The sequence below is a fragment of the Paramormyrops kingsleyae genome, chromosome 20 (genome assembly GCF_048594095.1).
Source record: "Paramormyrops kingsleyae isolate MSU_618 chromosome 20, PKINGS_0.4, whole genome shotgun sequence".
Lineage (NCBI taxonomy): Eukaryota > Metazoa > Chordata > Actinopteri > Osteoglossiformes > Mormyridae > Paramormyrops > Paramormyrops kingsleyae.
Genome location: NC_132816.1, coordinates 17,656,148 through 17,682,004, shown reverse-complemented (window position 1 = coordinate 17,682,004; position 25,857 = coordinate 17,656,148). Strand labels below are relative to the sequence as shown.

Here is a 25,857-nt window from a genome sequence, read left to right as displayed (position 1 = left end):
CTTGAAGACATGACTTCGCTTCACTGTAAAAACAGCTTGATCCGATGTCTGCGAGAGCCACATGCCATCTGCACCGTGCTGTCCCCTCTCTTTAGCTCTTCGCCTCCTTTCTCACGCACCTCTTCCTCGGACTTTAGACCTGACATTAAAGTTGATGAGTTCGCACGCAGCCGCGTGTCTGCGGGATCTCTCCAGCTGCGGGTCTCGTACATCCTGCCCGTCAGCTGTTTGATTCTCATATTATGGTGGAGCCGCTGTGAAGGGATTTCATCGCATTTTCTTCCCAAGCCGGGCGATATGACCATCCGGCAGTGGAAAGAAAACTTTGAAATTTTGACTGTCCTGTACCTCCTGTCATTATCGGCGAGGTGCAGCAGTGGCGATGTGCCACCCAGCCCGACTGGAGGTAAGGGTCCATCGATACCACGAAATTTACCGTGTGTGACCGCGGCTATATGCGATGACATATTGCTGACATTCAAAGCATGCCGATCGGCAAGTTGTTCTTCTATTGTCAACTGAATAATCTTCTCCTGATTATCGTGGACCGTGTCTCTATTCCTGTGTAAGTCAATCCTTGCTTTCTTTTGTTTTGAGACTAGTGTTATTTATTTATTTCTATAAACTACACCAGTCCAACTTGATGTGAGTCCCATAGGTAGCAATATACAGATGCGCGTTTTTAAATTGAACCACACGGTCAGACTGTCCATTGATATTTTTCTACCAAGGACGCATTTTTCATCCCGAAATCTGAAAGAAAAAGTTGCCCTTACTAACTTGCATGGAAGGGGCGAAACGAGCATTATGTAAAAATTCTTAAAGATTCGTAAGATGAATAAATGGTGGCAGATTTCAATGTCTTCTTGAGTTATGTGGGAAAGTAATTTATGCGTTTTCTGACAGAAGCATTTTGGCATCGTTTTGTCTGTTTTTACTACAGAACCACCCAGCCCGTTTCGGAAATGCAAATTTGCACGGTTTGATGAGTATTTTGCTTGGGGTCAGCCTGGAAATGCAGCAGGATTGTGTTAGTGGTTCTGTGTCAAAATACTTAAAAAACATTAAATGTCACCAGAAATTAAATCCTCGCCTCCCGGAATTTCTGTGAAATAAAACAAATGCAATTAATTATTCGTATACTATTTATTTACTACAATGGATAGGATGTAAAAAGAAGCATTAATTCTGGTTGTAACCCTTTGTTTTGACATACATGCGAGTAAACATAGCCGAATCCTTAAACATATGTATATTATTGATTTATAATGCACGCACTTTTTAGGTAAATGTATATAAGTATAAATGCATTAGCCTGTATATAACATGCTGTGAGATCTATGCCGGATGTGCTTCGGTCCGTCGCACAGGCTCAGACGAAGCTGACAGCCGGCGGTGCTGAGAGGCACAGGGCGGGGATCGAGCGCCGTCGGTGGGTCATTCCCAGGTTCACGGCGGACACATGTGGGCTGCGATCCAGCCTACAACTGACACCATACTCACAGCTTCAATGCCCGACGGACGCGTGCCTACTTGAAAAGTTTTATTTAGTGTGTTTCCAATGTTTACGCCGCTAATTACTCCCGTAATATGTGGATGCGAGTTAAATTTAGCGTGACCCGATCGTTTTGGGTGTAGTGAGGGAAAGATGTAGGAAATGGGACGAAAAGGTCGTCCTCTGAGGATACCCGTGCTCTACATGGCATTAACCGTTCTCTTATTTGTGTTTTTATTTTTCCATCTCATGTTTAATCTATTTGTCCACATTTGTGACATTTTGTTCTCGAATGGTATATGATGAATTAGGGCCGTCGTATACCGTCTTTGGCGCTCCGCTGATTACCATGCGCCTCGCCTATATTGTTTCCCTGACTTGTTAAATTGCTTGTAGCCCAGCACTTGAATGGGAGCCGGTAATAAATAGCTCCTGCAGCTCATCTTGACAGACCACTTTACAATGCATGGTTGAGTGTGTTTAGCTTTATACCCACAATACACGGCATGAGGGATTTGACGGCACGCGATTTCCCGGGGATGACATGCGGGAAAGGGAAAATCACATTTGAAGTGGGATCAGTTCTGGACCGCAGTCTTATGATTATTGTCCATAAACAAGGAACTTAAAAAGAAACCTACTGTAAATTTGCGATTGCATCAGGGTGGTTTCTACTTAAAGTATGATGATAAACTCTTTCCAAGTGTTTCTACATGCCTGCGTTTTTAACAGTCCTTAAAATCATACTGAATATGAAATACCTACTGGAATCACCGTGTTATCTTTAAGCAATGTTTTCGCTGTTAGTGCTTTGAAAAGCCGTTTCCAAAATTGACTGCAAATGGATCCCATTTCTCCACATTGGATGTGTCTTCCATTCTGAAAGTAAAGTAATACCTACTTAAATGTAGGACTTTTGCTGTTTTTCTAGCAGGGGTGGTGTGTGGTTAAGAATCTGTCCCCATGTCCAGAAGGTTGCTAGTTCAAATCCCATGGCCAGAAAAGCAATAATATTACTGATGGGCCGTTATCTCTGAACAGTGTTCCAAGGATAAACTGCCGGCCATGTGCTGTGACCCCAGGCTTTGCTCTCATCATTATCTGTGTGTCTCATAGGAATGCAAGATGTGATATGTGAAAGAATTTCTATATACCTATACTCATAAAAACAACAAGTGGAAGTATCTTATCTCACATAAACAGATGCTTTCCTGTCCATCTGTTGGCCTGGCTTTTTTTCAGCGGTCTAGTTTCTGTAGACGTATATTTATGAGGTTTTAGATATTATTGACTGAACGTCTTAGTTTTTTTTTGTTTTTGTTTTGTATAGGCGAGATGACGTAGGATCATGATGTCGAATTGTAAAGGGCGGCTTTATCTCCGGAACGTGACGTGACCGTCTTCGGATTGTTATGCACTCATTCCACGTTGGAGCATTGTGCTGTCGGAGCCTAGAGTGTCTGGGATATGAAAAGGGCGACCTCAGGGGTCAGGTATTTCTCCCGAGGATGGAGAGTGAGAGTGTAGGAAGGAGGAAGTGTGGTGTGAGCTGCGGAATTGGGGTGCAGTGGGGTATCAGGGAGGGGGCGGGGCAAGGCGGTGTGTGTATGTGTGGGTTGGGGGGGGGGGGGCTGTTGACACAACAGCAGGGTCTCTGACTATGTGGTTTCCATTGTTTCCATTTGATCCGGGTTCCAGCAAGGGGTGTCCAGATGAAAGGCGCCGCCCTGCTGGAGCATGGACACACTGCACCTTGTACAAGCCGGGATATACTGGATTTATATGGAGTAAATTTATCAGACCGTGAACAGCTACGCAGAAGGGCACCCTTAACGATATTTCTGTGAAAATACACAATATGCGCTGTATTGCATTAATGTAACATGAAAGGTCTATGCTGCTCACTCGACAGCCTTTAAAAAAGGGGCCCAGAGCCGCCTTTGTCCTCGTCACACAGCAGCCGTTTGGCTTGTAATAAAAACACAGGTGGAAATGTTTGGCTTGCTGGGTGTGAAGGAACATTTGGTGATTTTTTAAAGCCCCGCAAAGGGGTTACGAGCGACGTCAGCCCCACGATCTGTGAGGTTAATGGGTTTCCAGAGTAAAAATCACCTGCAGGTGACGGGGCGGGGGGGCGTCTTGGGGACGCGTCAGGAATGGGTGACAATCAGGGAGTTTTCTGAGCAGCGGGTGACGCTTCTCGGTTGGTGCAGCTGGGCGTTTGTCACCTGGGGCGTCGCGGTCTCCTGCCCCATGCCTGGTCCTGCAATTTCGTCCACTTTCCCGGGGCTCGGTCCAGTGGCCGCGTCGCATGTCTGAGGCGCCAAGCGGTTCAGTCTCATGCTGGAAGTGACGGTCGCAGTGGGGTGAAGTCTCAGCCAACTGTGACGTGCTGGAGTGTCCTTGCCCCCCCCACGCCTAGAAGGGGCGCTTTTAAAAGAAGGTGAGCTCACCTGTGAGCGATGCGGGGGTGTAGAGGCTGGCGTGTCGGCCCACGTGGGACCTCTGAGCCCAGGGCCCATCCTGTAGCGCTGAACATTTACTCCTCACAAAAAAACAAGGCAAACACCTGAAAGGAACAGAAAGCCGCTTATGGAGGCCAGGAAGCCTGTATTCGGCGGCTGGATCTCCTTCCTTCCTGCTCTCCCAGCTTCCGCAACAAACAGCTTGGGGTGGATTGTGCCATTGGGCTCCATTGTGATGCGGCACCGGGCTCAGCAGCTGACTGAAAGCAGCGATGGCTCAGCCCCATGCCGGGGATCTCGCCGCCTCTCAGACCTTCGCGGGGGGGGGGTTCATATAGTAATCAGTCTGCTCTAACAGAACTCTGACAAGGACAAGGAACAGGTACCACTCTCACTGAGGACGTATTGATCATAGATGGAAAATAACATGCATGCATTACATCAGTGCCGTGGTTAGAGATGAATGGATAGGGGAGTCTTTAGCGGGGCGTGGGCGATGGCAAACTATTCTTAAACCAATAAATATATGTTTATTTGGGGTGTAAACAACATTTTAATGATGCCTAACGACGCCCCTGCACCACATTATATACGCATAGTCTTAGTTTCTACTTTTGTTACATTTATTTATTTCTGTCCAAAACAACCTGCAGCTTCCAGCTATTAATACACTTTTTAACTGGCCATGGATGCGGCCATAAGGAGGCCTCTGGGATGTGACCCAGGGAGCTGGGTTCGTGCTCCGTCCCTGTTCTCTGCACAGTGGGCTTGTGTACACGGAGCGTGTTTCGAGATGCCACGCAAAGGGGGAAGCGTAAAGGGGCTGTCCTACTGACGCAAAGCGTGTCGGGCTAAAGTGTCACATGCGGATGACTGCGCTCGCGGCTCTGATGGGTTTATTGTGAACTGATTATCCGGCGTTTTCCCAGACAAGGACCCCGTGGGCTGGGCTAGTCTCGCGTCACAGCCGTCTGCGTGAGGATGCAATGTCTGGAAGATGTTGGGGGCCAGTCATCTGTCAGCCGTTGGTTTTGAGGTTGCAAGAGTGTCCATGGGTTGTAAGATGGGGAAGGGGGTGGGGGGGTTACAGTTTATCACATTTGGAATCTGACCCGTGCATGTTTATGCAGACGAGGTCAAAGGTCAAAAGGTCAGCACTGGTGATCCAGCCACTCGTGCACCCCATGTCCTATTAATGGGGGGGTCATGACAGCTCAGATGCCCCCAGTGCAATTCTGTTTATTTTCGTAGGATGCCGTCCTGTCAGGATGGACCCCGGCAGCCGCATTTAGGGCCTGATCCGCATACCGGGATGGGGGGGGGAGCTGGGGTGCAAAGTACAGCAGAGTGACATCTGTGAAGCGACGTGCTCGCGCTTAATTTGCTGTCTGTCGGGGGGGGGTGGGGGGGTGGGGTGACAGTCAGGCTGTCCGTGCTGTGCCCATCAGCCCCCCGTTCAATGCTGGGGAGTAAGTTTAGATCCCCGAGGTGCCGCAGGCTGGGGAGTGAGGAGGAGCGTGTCAATGAAGAGAAAAAAATATTCTTTCACGTGTGGGAGGGAGAGTATTTTGAGGCTGTCTGTAGGCTTGGTGCTGCTGTGTTTAACTCCATGTTGGGCACAACAGTGAAGGATTTGGACCCTGCTTCCAAGCGAGAAGGGGCTGAACGGGATGGGATTTGTTTGTTTTCCTGTTATGATCAAGAACCCATAGTTGCAGGGCTGGGGGGGGGGCGTGATGTGGTCGCATGGTGCGACAGTTGCAGACTGTAGCCTAGTTAAAACGATTAGCTGCTATAGCACTAACTGATCACATGGCGTCCGGTTGGATAAAACCAGTGCTAGACGATGGATTCCAAAGGATTAGTTAAATTAAAAAAGAGCCTAACTAGCTTAATCGGGACCAAAAAGAACTGGATTTGTATTCCGCAAATGATGTAACACATGAGGACACAGATGCATAGGCTATTATGGGCTGTAGATGGAAAACACTTCATTTTGGACTCTAGGGCCCATCAGAGAATTCTGTACCAAAACAGATGGGCATGTGTACTTCATACCCCATTATTGTGCTTTTGTAATATTTATTTATACATTGATACACCATACACAGCTTTCCTCAGCACAACCTTGCAGTAGCACTCAGTCTAAGAGCTCAACGTGAAAATGTCTCTTTTACCTGCACCCTGGTTTGGACTAGGGTTATGAAAAAAAGACAGAGGGTTGTTGGGTCCATTCCCAGGAAGGGCCTTGTTGTGGAGCTCATGGGTAAGGTACTTGAAAAAGCACCACCTGAGGATGCACAAGTGTGAGGTGGACATATGGAAGTTCAGTCAGCAGGAACCTGAAGCTGATGTCTGCTTAAAGCTGTTCTTTGTCGGGCTAGGAGGAGCCAGTAGCCAACACTGAGACTGTGGAGACCTGATGTCTGGGCTGATGCTTGTTCTTCCCTTTGAGGGGCCTCTACATACAGCACACACACACACACACACACACACACGCACATGTAGGGTAAACATATCCTTATGGGGACCGCTCATTCATTTCAATGGGAAAAATGCTAACGCTAACCATGACAACCTTAACCCCTGCCCTGCCCTAACCATGACCATTAGTAACCTAACAAAATACAAGAGTTTTTGCATTTTTAGTTTTTTCATAGCAGTCACCGATTTCTATAAAATAGAGTTCTCCCTTATGGGGACCAGGAAACCGGTAAGTAATTTGGCTTCCAGCAGAGGGAGCCACTCTGTGAAAGTGACATTCTTTTAGGAAAATTACATCGGTGTCCCAGTTTTTTTTTTTGTGTGTTTGATGGGGGGGGGGGAGGTTCTTGAAAGATTGATGCAGATGAGAATACAAATATAAATGCATAAAGGAGTAAATGAGTGAGCCTGTCGCAGCCCGTTAGCTCAGGCCGGAAGAAGCACGGGATCAGCGGTAGCGTGGGGCCCAGATACCACGTGGCTGACCACCAGCCGACCTCAGTGACAGGTGTGGGGGGGGGGGAGCAAGCTGTGACATGTCTGCTTCCTTATCTGTGGGGGGTGGCTCTCCTGGTGGGAAATCGAGATCATTACCTCACCTGCTGTTGAGTCAAACATCTCTTCCTGGGTGAGTCATGTAACACGGCGGGGTGCATGATGGGAAGGGTTTACTCCAGCTCGGCACGTGTGTGTGTGTGTGGGGGGGGGGCGGCTGTACCCTCTCCGTAACTCCGCTGGGGAGACAGTCTCACTTGTCACCTCCCCCAGTACGGCGGCTCTAAGTCCGGCTCTGACCCCGCCTGTATGGGCTTCAGGCTTCCCATGATGCTCTGCTCTACTGTCACTCTCTGGGGGAGGGGGGTGCTTCCGGTGAACTGGGCTGGTTGGTTGAAACAAAGTTTCTGCACCTGAACTTTCCACCTCTGTCTGTAATGGATTGATTTCATGAGTAACTTCCCCAACACTGGATAGGGACCGAAACTTTGGCCACCTGACCCTCGCTCCTGCAGTGGCCACGCCCCCTCCACATACAGCAGCCCTGATTGGATAAGTGGCTACTGATAATAGGTCAGTAACTGGCCCCGTAGATTCTTCCGGACTCCAAGAGCACATCTGCAGGAGCCGCACTGGGAGACTCGCTGATGTCTCTGGGCCCCAGTCCAGCTACGTTAGGCTTCAGCAGGCAGGCTGACCAGGACCCCCCCCCCCTCCCCCCCCATCCCAGCAGCCCAGTTCAGGTGGCTGACCTGTAATTTTAGCTCTCAGGGGTGGGGGGGGGGGGCAGTTGGAGGTGCGGGTCGCAGCTTTGAAGCACTCAGAGTTTACACTCCCCGACAGGCGTTGGAAATAAAATACACCTCAGAGTATCGGAGGCTAATCCCTGCGCGACAGGCCTGTCTGACGGCGCTTTTTTAGGGCCAAACAAGACATTTCTGACGTGCCGGGGTCTTGGGCCCTCGTCGGTGTCTTGGTGCAGGTGTGTATGTGTGTATTACTTTTAAATTCTGGCACTTCAAAAAGTTAGTACAGCCTCTCCCTGGGCTACGATGGGGTTATGTAAGGAAAAAATGCACTTTAATACAGTACACATAACCTAACAAACATCAGAGCCTACAGTAACCTACCCTAAACATGCTTAGAACAATTGCATTAGCCTACAGTTGGGCAAAATCTTGACTATCTCATGAAATGTATTGATTAATGTACTGGAAGTGAAAAACACTAACCCGTCGTAAAGTCGAAATATCGTAACCTGGACCATCGTAACCCAGGGAGCGTCTGTACTGAGACGAGAGCAGCGTGACTGAGCAGTGTGGCGTTGAGAGACCGGAGGAGTCTGACGGGGGGACGGATTGCCCCCCAGTAGCGAGTGCACAGGAGTGCAAGGTGCGTTTACCCCGTGTCACAGTCCGTTAAAGGCGCGTGTGTGACGCCGAGAGACACGGATGCCGTAAAGGTAACGATGAGCGATGAATCGGCCGCGTGCTTTGACAGCTCTGCCCCAGAGACCCAGCCATCTCTGCAGTCTCTTTACCCATCCAGTGTGACTGTTTTAATCCAATTTAATTCAGTCTAACTCGGCTGATTGAATCCTTTTTCCTTAAGAGTGAGACTTTATTACAGGCCCTGGGAGCTTCTCCGCAGTGACTGTCATAAATTGATGAAGAGATGCATTCTGGAACTTTCTTGATGTGTTTTGAACATGTGTTTGAAGGTCAAAGTTGAGTGCTGGTCAAAGGCAACCAATTAAAGGGTATTTCAGGATCAGGGATCGTGTGCAAGGGGACCTCTAGCTTCAGGGGGGGTCTCTGTGGGTAATTTAATATGAAACCTGTCAGAATGAGCCACTGGTACCTGGGCTGGCTCCAGCTGCACCCCCCCCCCCAGCCCAGAGCATCATTTTTTCACAGTCCTCCCCATTGATCGTGTGGGCGAGACATCATTCACATTTGTTTATTTTATTTTTTTGTTTCTTTTCTTTTACGGGACAGACGATGGGAAAGAGCCTGTCTCACTTTTCAGCTTTTTTGGGGGGGAGAAAAAACAAAAGCCGCAGTGAATTTATTGTTTTTGAGTTCTTGTCGAAACGCTGCCGCACCCTGCAGGCTTAATAAAAACACAGCGGAGCGTCTCCGTCCCGCGATGCCGGCGGTGGGAACGGGGTCTGCGGCAGGCCTGCTGAGCGGCCTGCCAGCAGAGATATACGGGAAGCCGGCCTGCAATCCCCAGAGTCTGCAGCTGACGCGCCGCGGCTCGTGAGAATAATCACACGCGTCCAGCTTTCTGCAGCAGAGATGGAATTCTCACAGAGGACTAATTAGGGGGCAGGGAGAAGACGTGACAGCTCTCGTTTGATTTCTAGCACGTACTCCACATCGTTTAGTGGCGAAACGTAAAATTTGATCACTACGACATGAGAGAAAAACAGCACTGGGTCAGGACAGAGAATTAAATAAAAAAAGACTTTGACACATTTTATAGATTTAAAATAAACCCACAGAATTGTTATTAGCTAAACGCCCAAGAGGATAATTACGAGACGTCTGGTCTGAGGCGCAGAAAACAGACTGGATTGTGCCTGATCTCTCGTTTGCAACATTTACAAGTGAGAACTGCCTTTAATCCGGAGTATAAACTGAACCCCCCCCCCACTACAGTGTTCCTCTGGTCCCACAATAACAACCCCGCTGTTGTCACCAGTTTGTGGGCCCGCCGCAGTCTTTGTTTTATTTTGTTGGGGGGTGGGGATGGTCTGGCCTTTGGTCCCTTGGAGGGGGGTGTAGCCAGAGTCCCTCCCCTGCCTCCCCCCTCCCTCATAGGAGGCTGGGAGAGAGTTTCCTGCGAATGACAGAGGCGCAAACTCACCTGGTGAGGGCGATTTGTCAGGGGGAGGAGGGCCAGGACTGGGTGGAGGGGATGGAGCAGCGGCTTTAGATGGGGGGGGGGGTGTCATTTCCATCTGTAATGTATCTGAGATGCAAATGCAGTTCTGCTTATGGCCCATATGCGAGGATTTTGCATTCAGACTCGGAAAGAGACAGACAGTGATGCTTCTTTTTTAAAAAAAAAAACAAAAAAAAAAAAACAAAACAAAAAACAAAAAAAATATGTGAAGCGTAAAATATAAATAGAAAAACCAGAGAAGCAGGCCGGGTGTCCACAGAGTGTAAAGGATCGCACTGAAGAGACCTGCCGCTTTTCCTCAAGGAAGATCTTGACATGTTGGTTGACCCCCCCCCCCCAACCCCCCCGCTAATCTGCCATGCTTCACTAACCCTAACCCTAACCCTGTTTATAACAACTAGGCTGTTAGCTCACATGCCCCAACCCCTTTGAATTGGGGGAGATTCTGCAGTGGAGGATTGGACAGAGAGGCGGGGGTGGGGGGGGGGAGCAGGGACAGGAAGCAGGCCCCAGCCCTAGGTCACACGTACATCAGTGGAACCTCCTCTGTGCTGTTACCCCCCCCCCCCAGCACCCTTGTGTTCCCCGGCCGGTGGGCATGATGTCATTGCCATGGTGACATGTGGAGACAGAGGGCTGGGACTCAGTTTCTATAGGGAAAAATATTGAGAAAAAGCTCTGAATGATGATTATGGTGATTAAGAAAGTGTCCATCTCACAAAGCTTAAAAGCACTAATTAGCTGTGATCCATCCATGGCTTTAGAGAGTTAAACCATCTGGGGACAAAAATGAGAACACACAGTTTACACTGTAATAATCAGCATGTGTATTTATTCATACAAAATCTGGAAAAATCAGATGGACATAAGTAACACAATCTTTTTAATTTTCTTATGGAAAGTGAGATTTCTCCAAATTTTGTTTTAGATTTCAGCATGACACCTAACTGATGTCATGGTTAAAGCATAAATTATTCCACAGTTTACACCCATTTTACTACTGATAGCATGTGAAAAGGTGTTCAGAGTCAGTGTGTACTGCTTAAGTGTGAAAAGGTGTTCAGAGTCAGTGTATATTGCTTAAGTGTGAAAAGGTGTTCAGAGTCAGTGTGTACTGCTTAAGTGTGAAAGGATATTCAGAGTCAGTGTGTACTGCTTAAGTGTGAAAGGATATTCAGAGTCAGTGTGTACTGCTTAAATGTGAAAAGGTATTCAGAGTCAGTGTGTACTGCTTAAGTGTGAAAGGGTATTCAGAGTCAGTGTGTACTGCTTAAGTGTGAAAGGGTGTTCAGAGTCAGTGTATATTGCTTAAGTGTGAAAAGGTGTTCAGAGTCAGTGTGTACTGCTTAAGTGTGAAAGGGTGTTCAGAGTCAGTGTATATTGCTTAAGTGTGAAAGGGTGTTCAGAGTCAGTGTGTACTGCTTAAGTGTGAAAAGGTGTTCAGAGTCAGTGTGTACTGCTTAAGTGTGAAAAGGTGTTCAGAGTCAGTGTGTACTGCTTAAGTGTGAAAAGGTGTTCAGAGTCAGTGTGTACTGCTTAAGTGTGAAAGGATATTCAGAGTCAGTGTGTACTGCTTAAGTGTGAAAGGATATTCAGAGTCAGTGTGTACTACTTTAGTGTGAAAGGATATTCAGAGTCAGTGTGTACTGCTTAAGTGTGAAGGGGTTTTTACAGTGTTGCGGCAGGTGCTTCTGCACCCCAGTGGATTGTTGGACAGGAGCCTCCCGCCTCCCCAGAGTTAATGACACCGTCTGCTGTGCTCCACAGGAGGTCGTCCCGGAGGGTCGCGGCGCGGGCCTGCCGCTCACAGCACCACAGAGCCCTTCCTGATCATGCACGGTGAGAGACAGCCGTTGAGCCTCCTGACAGCCATGGTGAGTACCTCAGACACGTCACCCAGCCCGCTTCGGCACAGATCCGCCGCAGAGGGCCAATCTGTCTGGGAGAGCGGCTCCAATGATGAGCCTGCAAAGGATGAAAAATTATATTTCTTCATAGGGATTAACAGCACTTTGGTGCACTTGACTCAAGAGCATAATCAGAGACGACGTGTGTCTGGAACTCATTTTCTGTTTAGTTCTGCCGATTTCGCTGCCCGGTACATGATAGAAGCTCATCCCTAAAATAACCCCTCTGTTCCCAATGAAACATGGACCAGTCCTGCATAGCCAGGCTGCGGAAAAGTCCCTCAACTTCAGAGCCATATATTATATGAACAGCCGGGGCTGAAAGAGATGTAGAACTTAGCCTGATCAGCGAGATAAAGGTAAAAAGAAAACTAGGCTAGATTTTGGGGGGGCTTGGGGAAAAGTAGGCCTGTTACCCAGTTATCAAAGAGAGCGATCTTGTCTTAAATGCTGGAATAGGCCATCACTGCAGCTTATTGGACTTAAGTAGCATTGTTGGATCCATGGTCCTGGTTGGATATTCAAATGTTCTGCAGTGCTCAACACACCTAACAGGTCTTTGGGGATCGTCCTGTGTCACACAACCGAATGTCGGGGTCTGAGTCCTACAGAGCTACAGATGCCGATTTCCACCGTCGGTGAAATGTTTGAACTCAGTGAAATAGCGTAATAAGCTAACGTTTCGGATCAGTGGGGATCATTCATGTGGGCTCCTATTTCCAAAGAGTAACTGAGCGGGTTTGTGCTATTTCCTGCGTTAAGGAAGTGCTGGTCCAAGGAGGTGGGCGGGGGGGGGCTTACATGTGGAGTTTGGTAACTCTTTGAAGCTGAAGTGCGTAATGCGTCTGGATGTAATGCATTAATCACGCGTGGAAAGCCATATAACGTGTTGTAATGTAGAACTTTTCAAGGCAAACGCATTGACTCAATCCTTTGACATATATTTCATTTTATTCTCAGGTTTCACAAGGTTCACGTGGTGGGGGCTGTAGTTAAACAGCCAGGGTGGAATCCTGAGTGTCGGTGCAATCACTGACGGGAGTTATTTTCGACGTCTGCTACGAGAGCACAAATTTAGGCCTAAATGCACACGGCCGCCTTTCAGCACCTCTTGGTGTTCAAGCTTTGCGTGGAAACAGTCTTTTCTACAACACAATGTGTGGCCCCACAGCCCCGGCCCTCAGGGCAGAGGTGGGGGGGTTGGCCGCTTTTGGTCCCTGGGGGCCACATGTGTGTCCCAACGTCTCTGAATTCCGATGATCTGCGCTATTCCTTTGCACTGCAATGTGCCCCCCGTAACTCCTACCCCCCCACCGTAGCTCTCCCACGCGCACTCGCTTGCAACAAACCATTTGCAGCCACATGACTGCGATAGTCTGAAGCTGTGGTGATATTAATGGGGCCAAAGACTGAAAAAAATTAAGAAAATCCCTCAAATGGCTGATGAAAATGTGCTAAGCAGGAGTGTCAGTATCTGCTGAGAGCTTCATCCTGTGATGGCGAGGATGATCTCCTCATGATAGAACATTAGACGCTGAGAACAACTAGGTACGGTCAATGGAGTATCACTGTTGGCAATGGGGCATACTCAAAGCAACCATCTTGAAGGTTGACCTTATTTCCAACCTGTGAGGCTTATGTGCTGCCCTCAGGTCATCTAGGTTTCTCCCAAAATCCATCAGAAGGGCTGGTGAACATTGATCATTACTGAAAGAGCAAGTTAAATAACCGTAACAGGTTAAATAAGGGGAGTACAGACATGGATTCATGCACACAGATATATCAGATCATGCTCATGCTGGTGGGTTCGTGGAGTCAGAAGGTTAATATTCTCCCTCCTGCTTTCCCATCCATCATCACAGGAGGGAGGTGTGTGACTCTGTGTGACTTCACTGCTGAGCCCCTGAGCGAGGCCTGCTAAATAAATAAAATGTAATGTGAATGTATCATCTTGCTCCCTTGGGGCACTGGACTGGGGTTCCTCATGTCACCCTCCTCGGCCCACTTGTTTTTTTCCAGAGCCATCCTGCATCAGTGATGGTATCACTGGAGGCCGAAGAGACACAGCTGCTCCTGATGCTGGAGAAGAACGAGTAAGTCATCCCTTCTTCGGCGTCACATTTGCGACTGATCGGCGCCCAAGGTTACAGCCCAAAGTACAACTCATTTTAACAGCACTGTGAAGAAAAGCTCTGCTGACCTTTAGGGCTCGGACTTCATGGGGTGGGGGATGTTTCCATTATAGTGGAGCAGACTTTTAGTGTTGGGGGGGGGGGGGGGGATAAAGGCCAGGCTGATGAAACTAGATGCCGAGCGATGATTAGCAAACCCCCAGTGTCTCGGCCTAACCCTGGCTCTTGGCAGAAAGGTCGAAGATCTTCAGAGGCAACACCCAGACTACAATCCCAAAAGCATCCCCACACCCTCTCTGTGCCTTCTAGATATTGCAGCTTCTTTTAGTAACTTTGACAGGTTCGGTAATATATGGCCTACAACATTACCCAGAATGCACCTGGTGTTTTTTAGAGCCATAACGAGAGTGATTTCTATTAACTGTAGAAAAAAAAAACATTTCAGCACCTGTGGACAACTTTGTTTCCATATTTCATTTTTTTTATGAAGCATGTTTTAATGGTGCGGGCTCCGTCTGGGTCAATGTATATGTAATCATTCTGTGACCTGATTATAATTGAACTGTCTTCGTGATACTTTTGTTAATGAATTGCCGATTACTTTGTAAATCTTACAAAAAGCAATGAGACAGATATCTTTTTGATAGTCATTATTAAATAGATAAGGATTAGAAAAACTAATTAGATTGGCAGATGTGAGATGGTCTCATTACGATGCTTCCCCCTATGCTGGTCATGTATGTGACACTATTGCTAATGCTAGATTATACCTTGCCGTTATATATAGCATTAAGCAATTTTTACAGTGTATTGCATTATCTATCCATTCATTCATCTTGCAACCGCTTATTTTGGTCAGGGTCGCAGGGCATATCGCATTATGCAGAGTGATATTTTTACAGAAGCATTTCAGGCCGAACACCTACTTGTAGATCCCCTTGGGTTCTACTTGCCAGTCGAACCGGCGATCTTTCTCAGCCCCTTAACCACAAAACTCCTCACTGCTTTTGGGCCAGACCAACATGGGAGGAAATGTGGGGGTGGGTGGTGGTGGTGGGGGGTGTTGGTGTTGCAGTATTTGAGGTCTGGCTCAGTCGGAGTCCATCAACATGTCCTTCAAAGACCGTTGCTCCCTCAGGCTGTCCCAGCGGTGCGACTCTTGTGGAATTCCAAAGCCATCTCCTAGCTCAAACAACCAAGCGTGATCCATGAACCAACACGCTGGGAGTAGAGGACTCTCTGGGACTCACATTTCGTGGAAGTGGTACCCACACCAAAGCCAGCGTCTGTTTCCACTCAGGTTCAAGCTCAGAACCTTCCAGAAGTTATTCTGTGCAACATCAGCAGTGGTACCTACCCCTCACATCAGATCTCCCCTGACAGAGTCCTTAAGTACCACCCGTTTTTCAGTTCCCTCTAAATCACCTTTTTTTAAGTGACTCGCAGAGTGAGAGATGACAGGAGGTGTTTGACATTAGCCTCCCCTTTCATGTGTCTCTTATTTCCATGTCAAAGTTTCACAAACCTTTCTGGATGTCGGGGCGTTACCTCCAGGGGTTTCCTTCTCGCCGTGCTGTGCTTCTCAAAAGCCTTTTTACTCTCTGATTTTTAGAGTTATTTGCTAATTAGTTAGCTAAAGGTAGTAAAGTTATCCCTGCACTCACCCACGACAGATCGTGTTACAGGTAGGAACTAACCCTGCATCTTTAATCTGTACTTGATCTGCAGGCCCAAATGAAACAGTGTTCCGGGGAGGTGGGTCAGTCTGCACTAATGTCACATAGTGTGTTGACAAAGCAACTGCATGATTATGGAACATTCAGATCATTGTGACCGACTCTGCCCCCTGTCATGAATGATCTCCTCCCCCACATTTGGTGTTAATTTCTCAGAGCCTGCACCAAACGCCTTACATTGGTTCCACGGGCTCAACTGCCACAAAAAGACGGTCCTTCAATACATTAAATTGGGTTCTCACTTTGTTTGGAAGATGCTGTGTAGCTCTTGCTTCAGTACTGCTTACTCGTATCTGGGCTTTCATAGGAAGCTCAGCCTAGCTGCACTAGCCTGGTGCACTAGCCTAGCTGTACTAGCTTAGCTACATTAACCTAGCTACACTAGCCTAGCTGCACTAGCCTAGCTCCATTAGTGAAGCTACATTAACCCAGCTACCCTAGTTTAGCTGGACTAGCCTAGCTGCACTAGTGAAGCTACATTAACCCAGCTACCCTAGCTTAGCAGGACTAGCCTAGCTGCACTAGCGAAGCTACATTAACCTAACTACACTAGCCTAGCCACATTAGCCTAGCTGCATTAACCTGGGGCTGCATTAGCAAAGCTACCTTAGCCTTGCTGTACTAGCTTAGCTACACTAGCTGCCCAGACTTCTTGACAGCATGAATGCGTGCCTCACTTGTATGTCGCTTTGGACAAAAGTGTCTGCTAAATTATGTAAACTTAAATGTGAATGGCCTGATGAAAAAGCAAATAAAAAAGCACCAGGATGTTTAAATCTGTTATTGCTCCTGGTACCCCACATCAGAACCAGTGTTTCCCCTCTAAGATCATGTTTGAGAAGCAACTTCACGCTCATGCATTCAAGCAATTAATGTGCCATTAATTAAACGTTCTGTTTCCTTCCTTTGAGAACTTCCTTTCAATTTCCACCCAAATTATGGGTTTTTGATCGTCAGACTCTTTGCCATTGAACAGTGTGTACACACTCCATTCTTAGGTCAAGATGCTACATCTATTCATTCATGCATCCATCTTCCGTAGCTGCTACAGGGTTTCCCGGAAGCACAGGGAACGAAGCAGGGGCACTTCACCGCAGACAAAACCCCCTCAAAAAGGCATGTCCTTACACCGAAACATCCGACTGGCTATAATTCGATTTTCTTTTCACAGCGTGCAGGGGAAAAAAATCACTGTCATGGACTTAGGTTTCATTTCTTTTTACTTCAAAGATTTTAATAAAATCCAAAATAAAATCTGGTAAAAAAAAAAAGAAACACAAGGAAAGAATCATTTGAGGCTCAGAGACCAGATTGCATTTCCCGATGCAGACATAATTAAAAAAAAAAGGTATTTCTGATTCATATACTTTATATCTTGTGCCAGAAACGTGTTCTGGAAAGAATGTGGGCCAAGGTTCCCCAGCAAAGATGGGCTGGTATGCCATTAGCGGCACGGACGGCTGACCTAGAGGGGAGCGGCCTGCTGCAGACTCACGTGCGTCGGATGCGGAGCCGGCGGACGGGCAGTGTTGGCGGGCAGCTCCGTACGGCTGATTTACACCAGTTGTGAAAACACAGCCAAATGTTTGGCGGGGGGTTGGGGGGTGGTGCAAAAGCTGTCAGATGAAAACTGGAAAAATTGAAACCATTGGCCTGAGAAAGTTTTGCTCGGCAGGGCTGATCCTTACTTCAGCGGGGAATCGCTTAAACAACGTGGAAAATCTTTTTTACACACAATGATTTAATGTTTTCTTTTTTTTTTTTTTTGTCTGGAATAGGACAAAACAGGAAAAAAACATAGACAATGTTAATGACAATATTTGTTTGATTCATTAATTTTACGGAGGCTGACAGAGGCTAAGTTTGAGACAGATGAAACTGTCCCTCCCCCCATTTTTCATTTGGAAGTTTGTGATTGATCCTGGATGCTTAGTCCTCTAGCTGGAGTGTAAAGTTAGGCCCCCAGACGGGCACATTGGAGGGCAACTATCAGACTCCTGCCTGAAATGCCCTTCACTCCCTGGCTCAGATGCTAAGGACTTGGAGTTCGCCACCAGGTTGTAATGACATGCAACTTCCTCTCAAGGAACTGGCAACTATCAACCTGCTCTGGTTTCGTTGTCGTCATTTAATTCCAGTTTGGGGTGGTGGATACCTGATGAAATTTGCGGTGCTTCCTTTTCAGGGACCTGATGATGTCTGGAGTGTCTCTGGCAGAGGTAGCCTTTGTTGAGGAAGCCACTTAGGCTAGACAACTAGGAGATGGGGCATGTTGGGCAGAGATGAGGTGCTTCTTGAAATTTTAGGCGGATTAGGCAGCTATTCCAAATTTAAAGCTTGAAGGTGTAGTGAGATGTAGTGTCTCCAACAAACATTGTTGCCTGTTCCTTTGTCCCATCTGACTGGGGCCCATTGACCTTATTCAGCTTCCTGGTTCAAGTCTTCCATTTTTATGGATCAGCCACATGTATCCCTGGGGAGGGCGGGGGTTGGATTGCATGCATCACATTATTCTTTGGCAGATACTGGGGTATCCATCATGGCGAAGCGGAGAGATGGGCCAATCAAAACGTTCAGCTAATTTGTCGCCCTTAGCAACGACCAACCCAGCACAGATCCAGACCCATGATTCATGTTCATATGTTTTTCTTTTTTTTGTGAGTGTTATTAAAATTTGCATGTCTGTACATTTCGCTCCTCTCTCCTTCCATTGAAGTTACGCTCGCATTAATCTCGAGGTTTTAAAGCACACGGCCGGAAAGTCCGGGGACGGGAATCCGCTTGAGGATTGGGAGAGCCGAGGAGAATGTGCCGAATAAGCTGGTGCTGGGAAGCATTCCTCCAGGAGAAACCTCACGTTATTAATGGCCAACCAGCCCAGTTCGTTGTCGTCACATTTCTCACAGTCCCAGACCCCTAAAAAACATCAGAAAGCGCACACCTGTGTAACTGGGCTTGAGGGACTGTCTAAAAACGATCACTGTTTGCTCGCGAGTGTTGGAAGGTTTTAGTGGACCTTTTGGAATAGACTGGGCTCCTCACACAGAAGCGACTGAACCCTGGGCCTCCCTTATTGGTCAAAAGCCGGTATGTGACGTCACTTTCAACATGCCAACTGAACCGATCCCCAAGCTTGGCAAGAGATGCACCATGCATACGACAAGGGCAGATTTGTTTGAAAGGGGCAGTTCTTTAGCAAACCCTTTGGAAAGCTGTCTGGGTTCAGCCATGCAGACTCCTGACCTGGCAACAGCAAAATGCAAAAAACAGTCCCCTGCCTGTAGCTGCTTTGGGCGAACCGGCACAGTGACAGCAGGTCTACAGAAAAAACGGAGAAATCTCCATTTGTTTTCTTAGGAATGGAAACGGGGTGGGTATTTTCAGGTTGTCAAAACAAATTGAAAGTGAAAGCAACGCCTACCAGGGGTGCGAAACATCTGTGCCAGCAGAGGTGAGCGTTCCTATGGTTACGACCTCCTGGGGTGTGGCGGAACGGAGCGAGGGGTTCGTCCAGAGTGCTGACATTCGCTGGATTGCCAGGCCCGTGCCGTGACGACCGCGCACTCATTACCGCCACGGAGACGGATGCTCGTTAAGACCGCGCCCGCAGACGGTACTAGACCCTGCCTGTCAAGCTGGGTGGAATGAGACCCAGACGAGCGTGGGCCTAATGCGGCGGTCCCACCCTGCCAACCTCCATTACTTTTCACCCCAAAAAGCTCTTAAAGGGCCAGCAGACAGATTAAACGCTAACAGCGTAGCCTTGAGTTGGGCCTCTGCAGTGAGGGGCTCCCAGGCAGCCTGGGAAGAGGAGGTTTCCCCCAACTTCATGTCTGTGATGCATCGCAGAGCGGCCCACCACACCTCCATCTCTCTTCACCTTTGACCCCCTGCTCCGTGGTTGCTGATTGGGCAACACCCTTTCACAGCAGATATTGATGACCCTTGTTTCCCCTGAGTAGGGGAATGGGGAGGGAGTCTTGCAATGGGGACTTTCCACCCCCTCGGTGATGAAAGAGGAGAATGGAACCAAAGTTCCCCTCGGTGAAGTAGGCCGTCATCGCCACCCTCCCACAGTGGTTCCAATTGCATTAAGTGAATGAGCTTCCCATTTTGGAATCACTCACGCTCACTAGCGTCAATTATTTCCCAGCTTAGAGCCATAATTAATAAGTCAGTTTTTGCCTCTCAACATTCCTCTTAATTACAAGGCGCTCAAAGTCACCAAGTGTCCTTGGAAAGAGTTTATCAACGTCTGCAGGACGTCACACCATCTTGACGTGACGGCGGCGTCCAGGGTTCAGGCGGAGAATTTGCACTCGCTGCCACAGGTCCGACAGCCGGGCCCAGGATTGTCTGAAGCTCCCTGCCATCTGAAAATACCCCCCCCCCCCCCCACCTATCACACTACCTGTCCCCCTGTTTTCAGCAAGAACTCCATAGAGTCTGAGGCCAGAAATTGCGAGGTTCGGTGACTTTTCTGACACCCCCCCCAACCCGACGTCCGCGGGGGCTATTAGCCGTGAGCCGCCGCAGCCTCCACCACGGGCACTATGAAAAACCACAGACTGCGATTGCTGGCAGCAGAACCCCGTCAGAGACGCGGGTCGAGCACGGCCGCCGGCACGCGCTTCACTTCCTGTAATTAACATATGGGCAGCAGGTGGCCAAGTCGTTATGGAGCTGGGATGCTGATTCGCCGGCTGCGGCTTCAAATCCGAAGAAGGGACCTCGCTGTTGGACCCTAGAGTGCGACATGGGGCTCGGATCACTCCGGTAAATAATCTGGGCCATATCGAAGGGTGCGAAACATCACCGAAACTGGATACGCGCACCTTCAGATAATCCTGATATTAGTGAGTAATTTAAAGGACCCACCACAATGCTTATTCCTGGTTCTCCAAGATTTTCATCTGAAAGAAAAAAATACCCTTCAAATAAAACCCATCTGACAATAAATCCAAGGTCTTTACTTTGCCGCACAAAGTTTTGTACAATGTTCTGCAGACAGGTTTGTTATTGCTGTGGGTCAAACTGAATGCTGAGCAAATATTAAAATGTTTTTTTTTTTTTCCATTTTATTTTCTTTTTTTTCGTTTCCGCCTTGGATCCTGCTGGACCATAAATGTTAATGATGTATTATGTTCAATTTTCTCCTCCAGAAGCTGTCGCTGTGTAAAACGTCTCCCAGAGAGTCGGTCTCGCCGCTCGCTTTCTTCTTCTTCTGAATACCAATAACGTCTCCAGATTCATAAATGTTATAAACAGATTAAACCCAGAAAGATGTCCTCTTTTTCTCCAGTACCCCTCATTATGTTCATACGCTTTTCTCAAAGCCTTTCACACTTTAAGTGTTTTACGCTACCGATCACGTATGATTTCACTCCATTTCCTATCAAATCTCATCCAGCAGAGTGTTGCTGCGAGATTGGCGTCCGTCATAGGAAACAGAGGATAGTAGACACCCTGGACTGGATGCCTCTGCATCTTGGGGCACAGGTCCATTGTCAGGATCTGTCCCAGGCTTGACTGTCATTTCCCTGTTTGGCCAGCTGGTCAATCCCGTTCTGTATCTCCCTAGTGGCCTTTGGTTTTGGCTGCCAAGATTCGATAAGAGCAGGCATAGGTAAAGCAGTATGACTGTAAGCAACAAAACAAAACTGAAATAGATGAATGAATAGAAGGACATAACTTAGTGGAAACTCAAACAAAGGCACCAAAAAACATTCATACAGGTGAGGCTACGCTCTAGCCAGCCTCGAACCCGTGACATAAAAGTTGCTAGGTTCAGAGTTACCCAGTTAGCCCATTTAGCCATATGGGAAGCCGGAGAACACATTACAGTAGGAAGTAAAACCAAAGGGCACTAGTGGAAGACAGAACGGGATGGCCAGCGCCACCAGCTGGCCTAACAGGGGAATGACAGACAAGGCTGGATCCTGATCTGTATTACGGGCAACCCTAGAAATGTAAGACCAAAGCCCTGAGAGTTTTAATGTCGAAATGCAAGTTAAGACCTTAGATGTTTACCCAGAATGCGGATTCTGACATCTGATGCCCAAGTAGCTTTTTATGGAGAACTTCAGATAATGGGGAAAACATCATGAGCAAACCGTTTTGCTGAAATGTTGCTCGATGTTGCTGTTGCTGTTTTACTGTAGACCAGGGAAAAGGGCGTACAGCTTTCTGATGAGTCAACATTTCTCAGCTGCCTCAGAGGTTTCCACAGTCCCCCTCCTTCATTCGCAGCAGACAGCTGGATATTTCATAAAATAACTCGAATCATGGAAACTCCGCAAAGGTGTAACAGGGGCTCCCCGTGCAGGATGGGACACCATTCCAGTTCTCGTTTGCCCCGTTGCCCTGCTTCGTCAGAGAGGCTGCTATGTTCAGGCCGCGGACGTTTCTGACCGCGCGGAGCATCGGCAAGCGCGGGCAGCTCCATGTCGCCCTGAGGACCTTCCCAGACCCATCTCGCTTCCAGACCGAAGCTCTCAGTCAGATTTGAGATCGGCACGGGCCATGGGAAAGTGGAAGCAGTGGCTTAAGCAGGAAAGGTCTCCTGAGTGCGCTGGATGCAAACGCTGTTCTGAGATCGTCGACCTCTTGGGCACGGCTCCAGTGATGGAGGAGCGGGGGTGGGGGTGGCCGGGGGGGTGTATGCAGTCACCATTTCCACACAGACAGCCGTTCTGAAGCTGCCCCTGAATAAGCCTCCCCACCGCGACAGGAAATGGGCCCTCCGTCTTCTTGACCCACATCCTGTTAACCACAATGCCTCGGCGGCTGACCCCGTTGACCTCTGGCCGAAAGGTCCGGGCTGAAAGAGGAAGCCAGCCTCCCGTATCAGGCAGATGGAGGCCGGCGTGCGGGGAGAAGAGGAACCGGGCCTGCCTGCAGATTTCCGCGTGCATTCTGGCTGCCGCGTTCGCTCTTCCGTAACAAACGAACCTGTTTTTGGAGGATCAACCGTGTTAGCCTGCTGACAAGAGGAGGGGAAGACGTTCAAACATCACACTGCCTCTTTATTTGGGGCAGCGGCCACAGAGAAGGTGACTGTACCACTGTGGTGAAAGTGTTTTCTGTGAGGGAAATCGAGCAGGACTCTGTAGAAGTCTTAATACAAAGTGAGTGCTATTAATAGTGGGATATTTATATATTGATTAATATTAATGTTTCGACCGATAAACTCCGAATACAGTTTGGCCTAATTTGATACTTCGGAAGAAGGAGGGTTTGTTTCCAGACTCTTAGAGAGACGACCCTATCTCTGCTGCCGACATGCTGAGACCTTCGCTACAGAATCACCCTGGAACGGAGATGAAGAACTGGTTCTTAAATGGACTGCTAGAGACATTCAGCAGGGTGGGGAGGGTTGAATGCCCCTCCTCTGGGGACGGGGATGCTGGAGTCAGTGTGGAAAAGGCGAGAGATGTGTCTCTCTCAAGAGTGGTTGGTGTGTGTCTGTGAGTCGGGTGGGGGGAGGCCGTACATTTGACCGGAGTGTTGGGCAGGGCGGAGCGGGTGGCTGTTGGAAGAGCATTGGTCCGGCGCCCTCTGGTACTGTCTTCACAGGAAAGGGACGGGGCATGACAGGCCAGCCTCGTGAATCAGTCCCTCCCGGCGGACGCCACTGGTTTGGAATGGTACTTGTTTGACCCGTGACATGATCCCGATGCAGGCTGCCCCCTGCAGGTCTCTGAGCTCCGTGGCTCTCGTTCATTTTCTGTCACGACGTGGAGCGACGTAGAACCGGCTGGACAGTATGGAGGGAAACACCTTTAGTTCCCCCAGTACCGCTGCTGCCTCAGCATTGACTGGGAACAATGGTAGAAAATGATGTACCAGAACAGCTGTGAGAAAGCTACTTACATAAGGCGAAGTTCAAAGGAGGGAAAATTGTATATTCCAACTAATTACTAATCTCCCCAAAGAAACCAAAGCAAAAGACTGCAGAGGAACAATGAAAAGGGCTTTGCCACACAGCACACAGGTTAAATTAATTGGATGGATGCTATTTGCGGGTATGTTTGTTGTGTTAAAGGAATAATGGAGGATGATTATTCGAAGTTCCTGAGTCACTCATTAGTTCCATTATGAAGCTTTTATGAGTGCAGACAGTGAACATCCAGGCTCGAGGCCCCCGGCTTAAGTGAACAGGAGATGTGCGCAAATAGGATGACTTCAAAGCTTCTCCTAAAGAGATTCATTAGCGTGACCCTCTCGCCGTAGGCTTTCTGGAATGAGGTCCTTCCTCTAACGAGGAAATTAAAACGTGGTCCGGAGAGCCGGGAATGAGGAAACATTAATGGCTTCATTGAAACACGAAAAACAGTCATTATTTACTTATCAGCATTTCCATTCCACCTCTCGTACAGACGATAACCGCCAGAGAATCGACAGTGACAGGCTCGTCCCTGACCACCGTTCAGAACATCTTCTTCTCCATTCCATTTGCATTTCCAGCAGCCACAGTTCGTGCATCAGTCAGTCTATGACATCTGCACTGTTTACTGCACTATATCAGTCACTTTGTCAGCATATTCTCTTGTTCTTGCACTGTCCAGTATTGTTTTTCTCTCACTTTAATCTCCTCTGTGGCTGAACAAGCAAGTGTTCCAATGTACCTGTCGCACATGGCCAATAAAGTTCTTGAATCTTGAATCTCGTAATGACAGCTGCTCCAGCTGACTGCGGTATCCGTGGCATTTGTTCCATAATTATTTTGGATATTAGTGAGTCTCTGTGTCTCTCCGTGTCTCTCTCTGCTCCTGCGATGCCTCGGTCCTGTTCGGTCATTTACTGTGAGAAAATTCAGGGTAAACATTCGTCAGAATGAAACTGCGCCCCCAAGCAATTACCAGTTAGTCCGAACGCTTGTGCGCTAACACATAGCAAGAGGTCTTTTGCTTAGTTTCTTGTCTGCTTGCTGTGCAGCCCTGGGGTAGCACAGTCCTCGTGGACAGAGCAAAGGAGAACTGGTTGGCGTCTCCAAGGAGACTGCAGGCCGGGAATTAGCATCATCACTGCAAACGAGCCACGGTCACATGACTACTTCGAATAATGATAAAGTCACACTGAGGTGCTTTTATTGTCTTCCTCAGCTATGTGATGCATTGGTTGTAGTGCAAGACGCAGTTATAAATGTAATATAAATGTGTAAGACATTTAAGCGTGATGGACTGAGACACGGACATTGGACAGAAATATGCAATATAAAAAATACAGTTTAAAAACGTGCAGATGGGGAATGAAATTGAATGAAAAGGAATTTGCAATAAATAGATTTTGGTTACAGTGCTATGATACCTTTGATTGATAAAAAAAACAAAAACCTGGGAGAAGAATATGATTTTTGTCTGCCTGCCTGTTTTGTTATTTTAAGCCATTATGTTTTTTATCAGCGCGACAAGATAAAGCATTAAGCGCAGTAGGTGTGGCATCCATGTACCAACGCACAAAGACAAGATCGATTGAGTGAATCATCCTTGAATTATCCTCAGACCTGTGAACAAAAAATGTGAGTTGTTACATAAACCTCGCTGTGGTTTCCGTAGCCATGGTACGAAGGGATATCATCGGCGCAACAGACGAAAGGTCACATTTTTTAGTCTTGTCAGAAGCGGCGAAGCTTAAGATATAACCTTTGAACAACCATGAATGTAGTTTGCTTTACAGTGTTGCGTGTTTTTTTATAAATAAACTGAATCCTGTCAGAAACATAAACGCCTGACTTCATCTTGCCCACCCTGCAGGTCTGGCGACGGTGATGCTGGGAAAAGTTGGCTTCACATTCCAGCTTTTCATTGGACCCCTAGGAACACGCTAAGGCTATTTAGCGCATTAAGACCACGAGCTCATTGTGGCACTCAATAGGCTCACGTTGTAATGGCTCTTAATTTGTATGCGTGCATCGCGTTTAAGATGGAAGACAGCGAACCATTAATGTAACATGACAGCCGTGGGTTTTTGTGAGATTTTTTCAGTCCCAACACGAATTCGGAGGGCAAGCTAAAGAGCAGCGTTTTAATTTTTGATAGCATGGCATGACCTTTAACGTGACAGCACGATTTCATTTGATCGTTCTGGCTGCAAATCAGAACCTCGGATCTCAGATTGATGTCAAGTCATTATCGTCCCCGTTCCTTGCTGGCTAAGTGAAATGGGTTGACCCGCTCCTTCACTCCCCAAACACTTTGGAAATTCATGCTCTGCACCCCCTATCCATTCTGT

At 47.9% G+C, this 25,857-nt stretch overlaps 1 protein-coding gene across 1 annotated transcript in view; it reads left to right on the top strand.

Annotated features, from left to right (window-relative positions):
• Window positions 1-25,857, top strand: part of LOC111853717 (disintegrin and metalloproteinase domain-containing protein 12-like) — a 68,337-nt gene continuing 42,480 nt past the window's right edge. Inside the window, exons 1-3 of the mRNA XM_072703697.1 lie at window positions 1-406; window positions 11,617-11,723; window positions 13,776-13,849. Of these exons, the coding sequence (XP_072559798.1) occupies window positions 10-406; window positions 11,617-11,723; window positions 13,776-13,849 (578 nt within the window). The 5' untranslated portion in view covers window positions 1-9. The remainder of the gene's footprint in view (window positions 407-11,616; window positions 11,724-13,775; window positions 13,850-25,857) is intronic.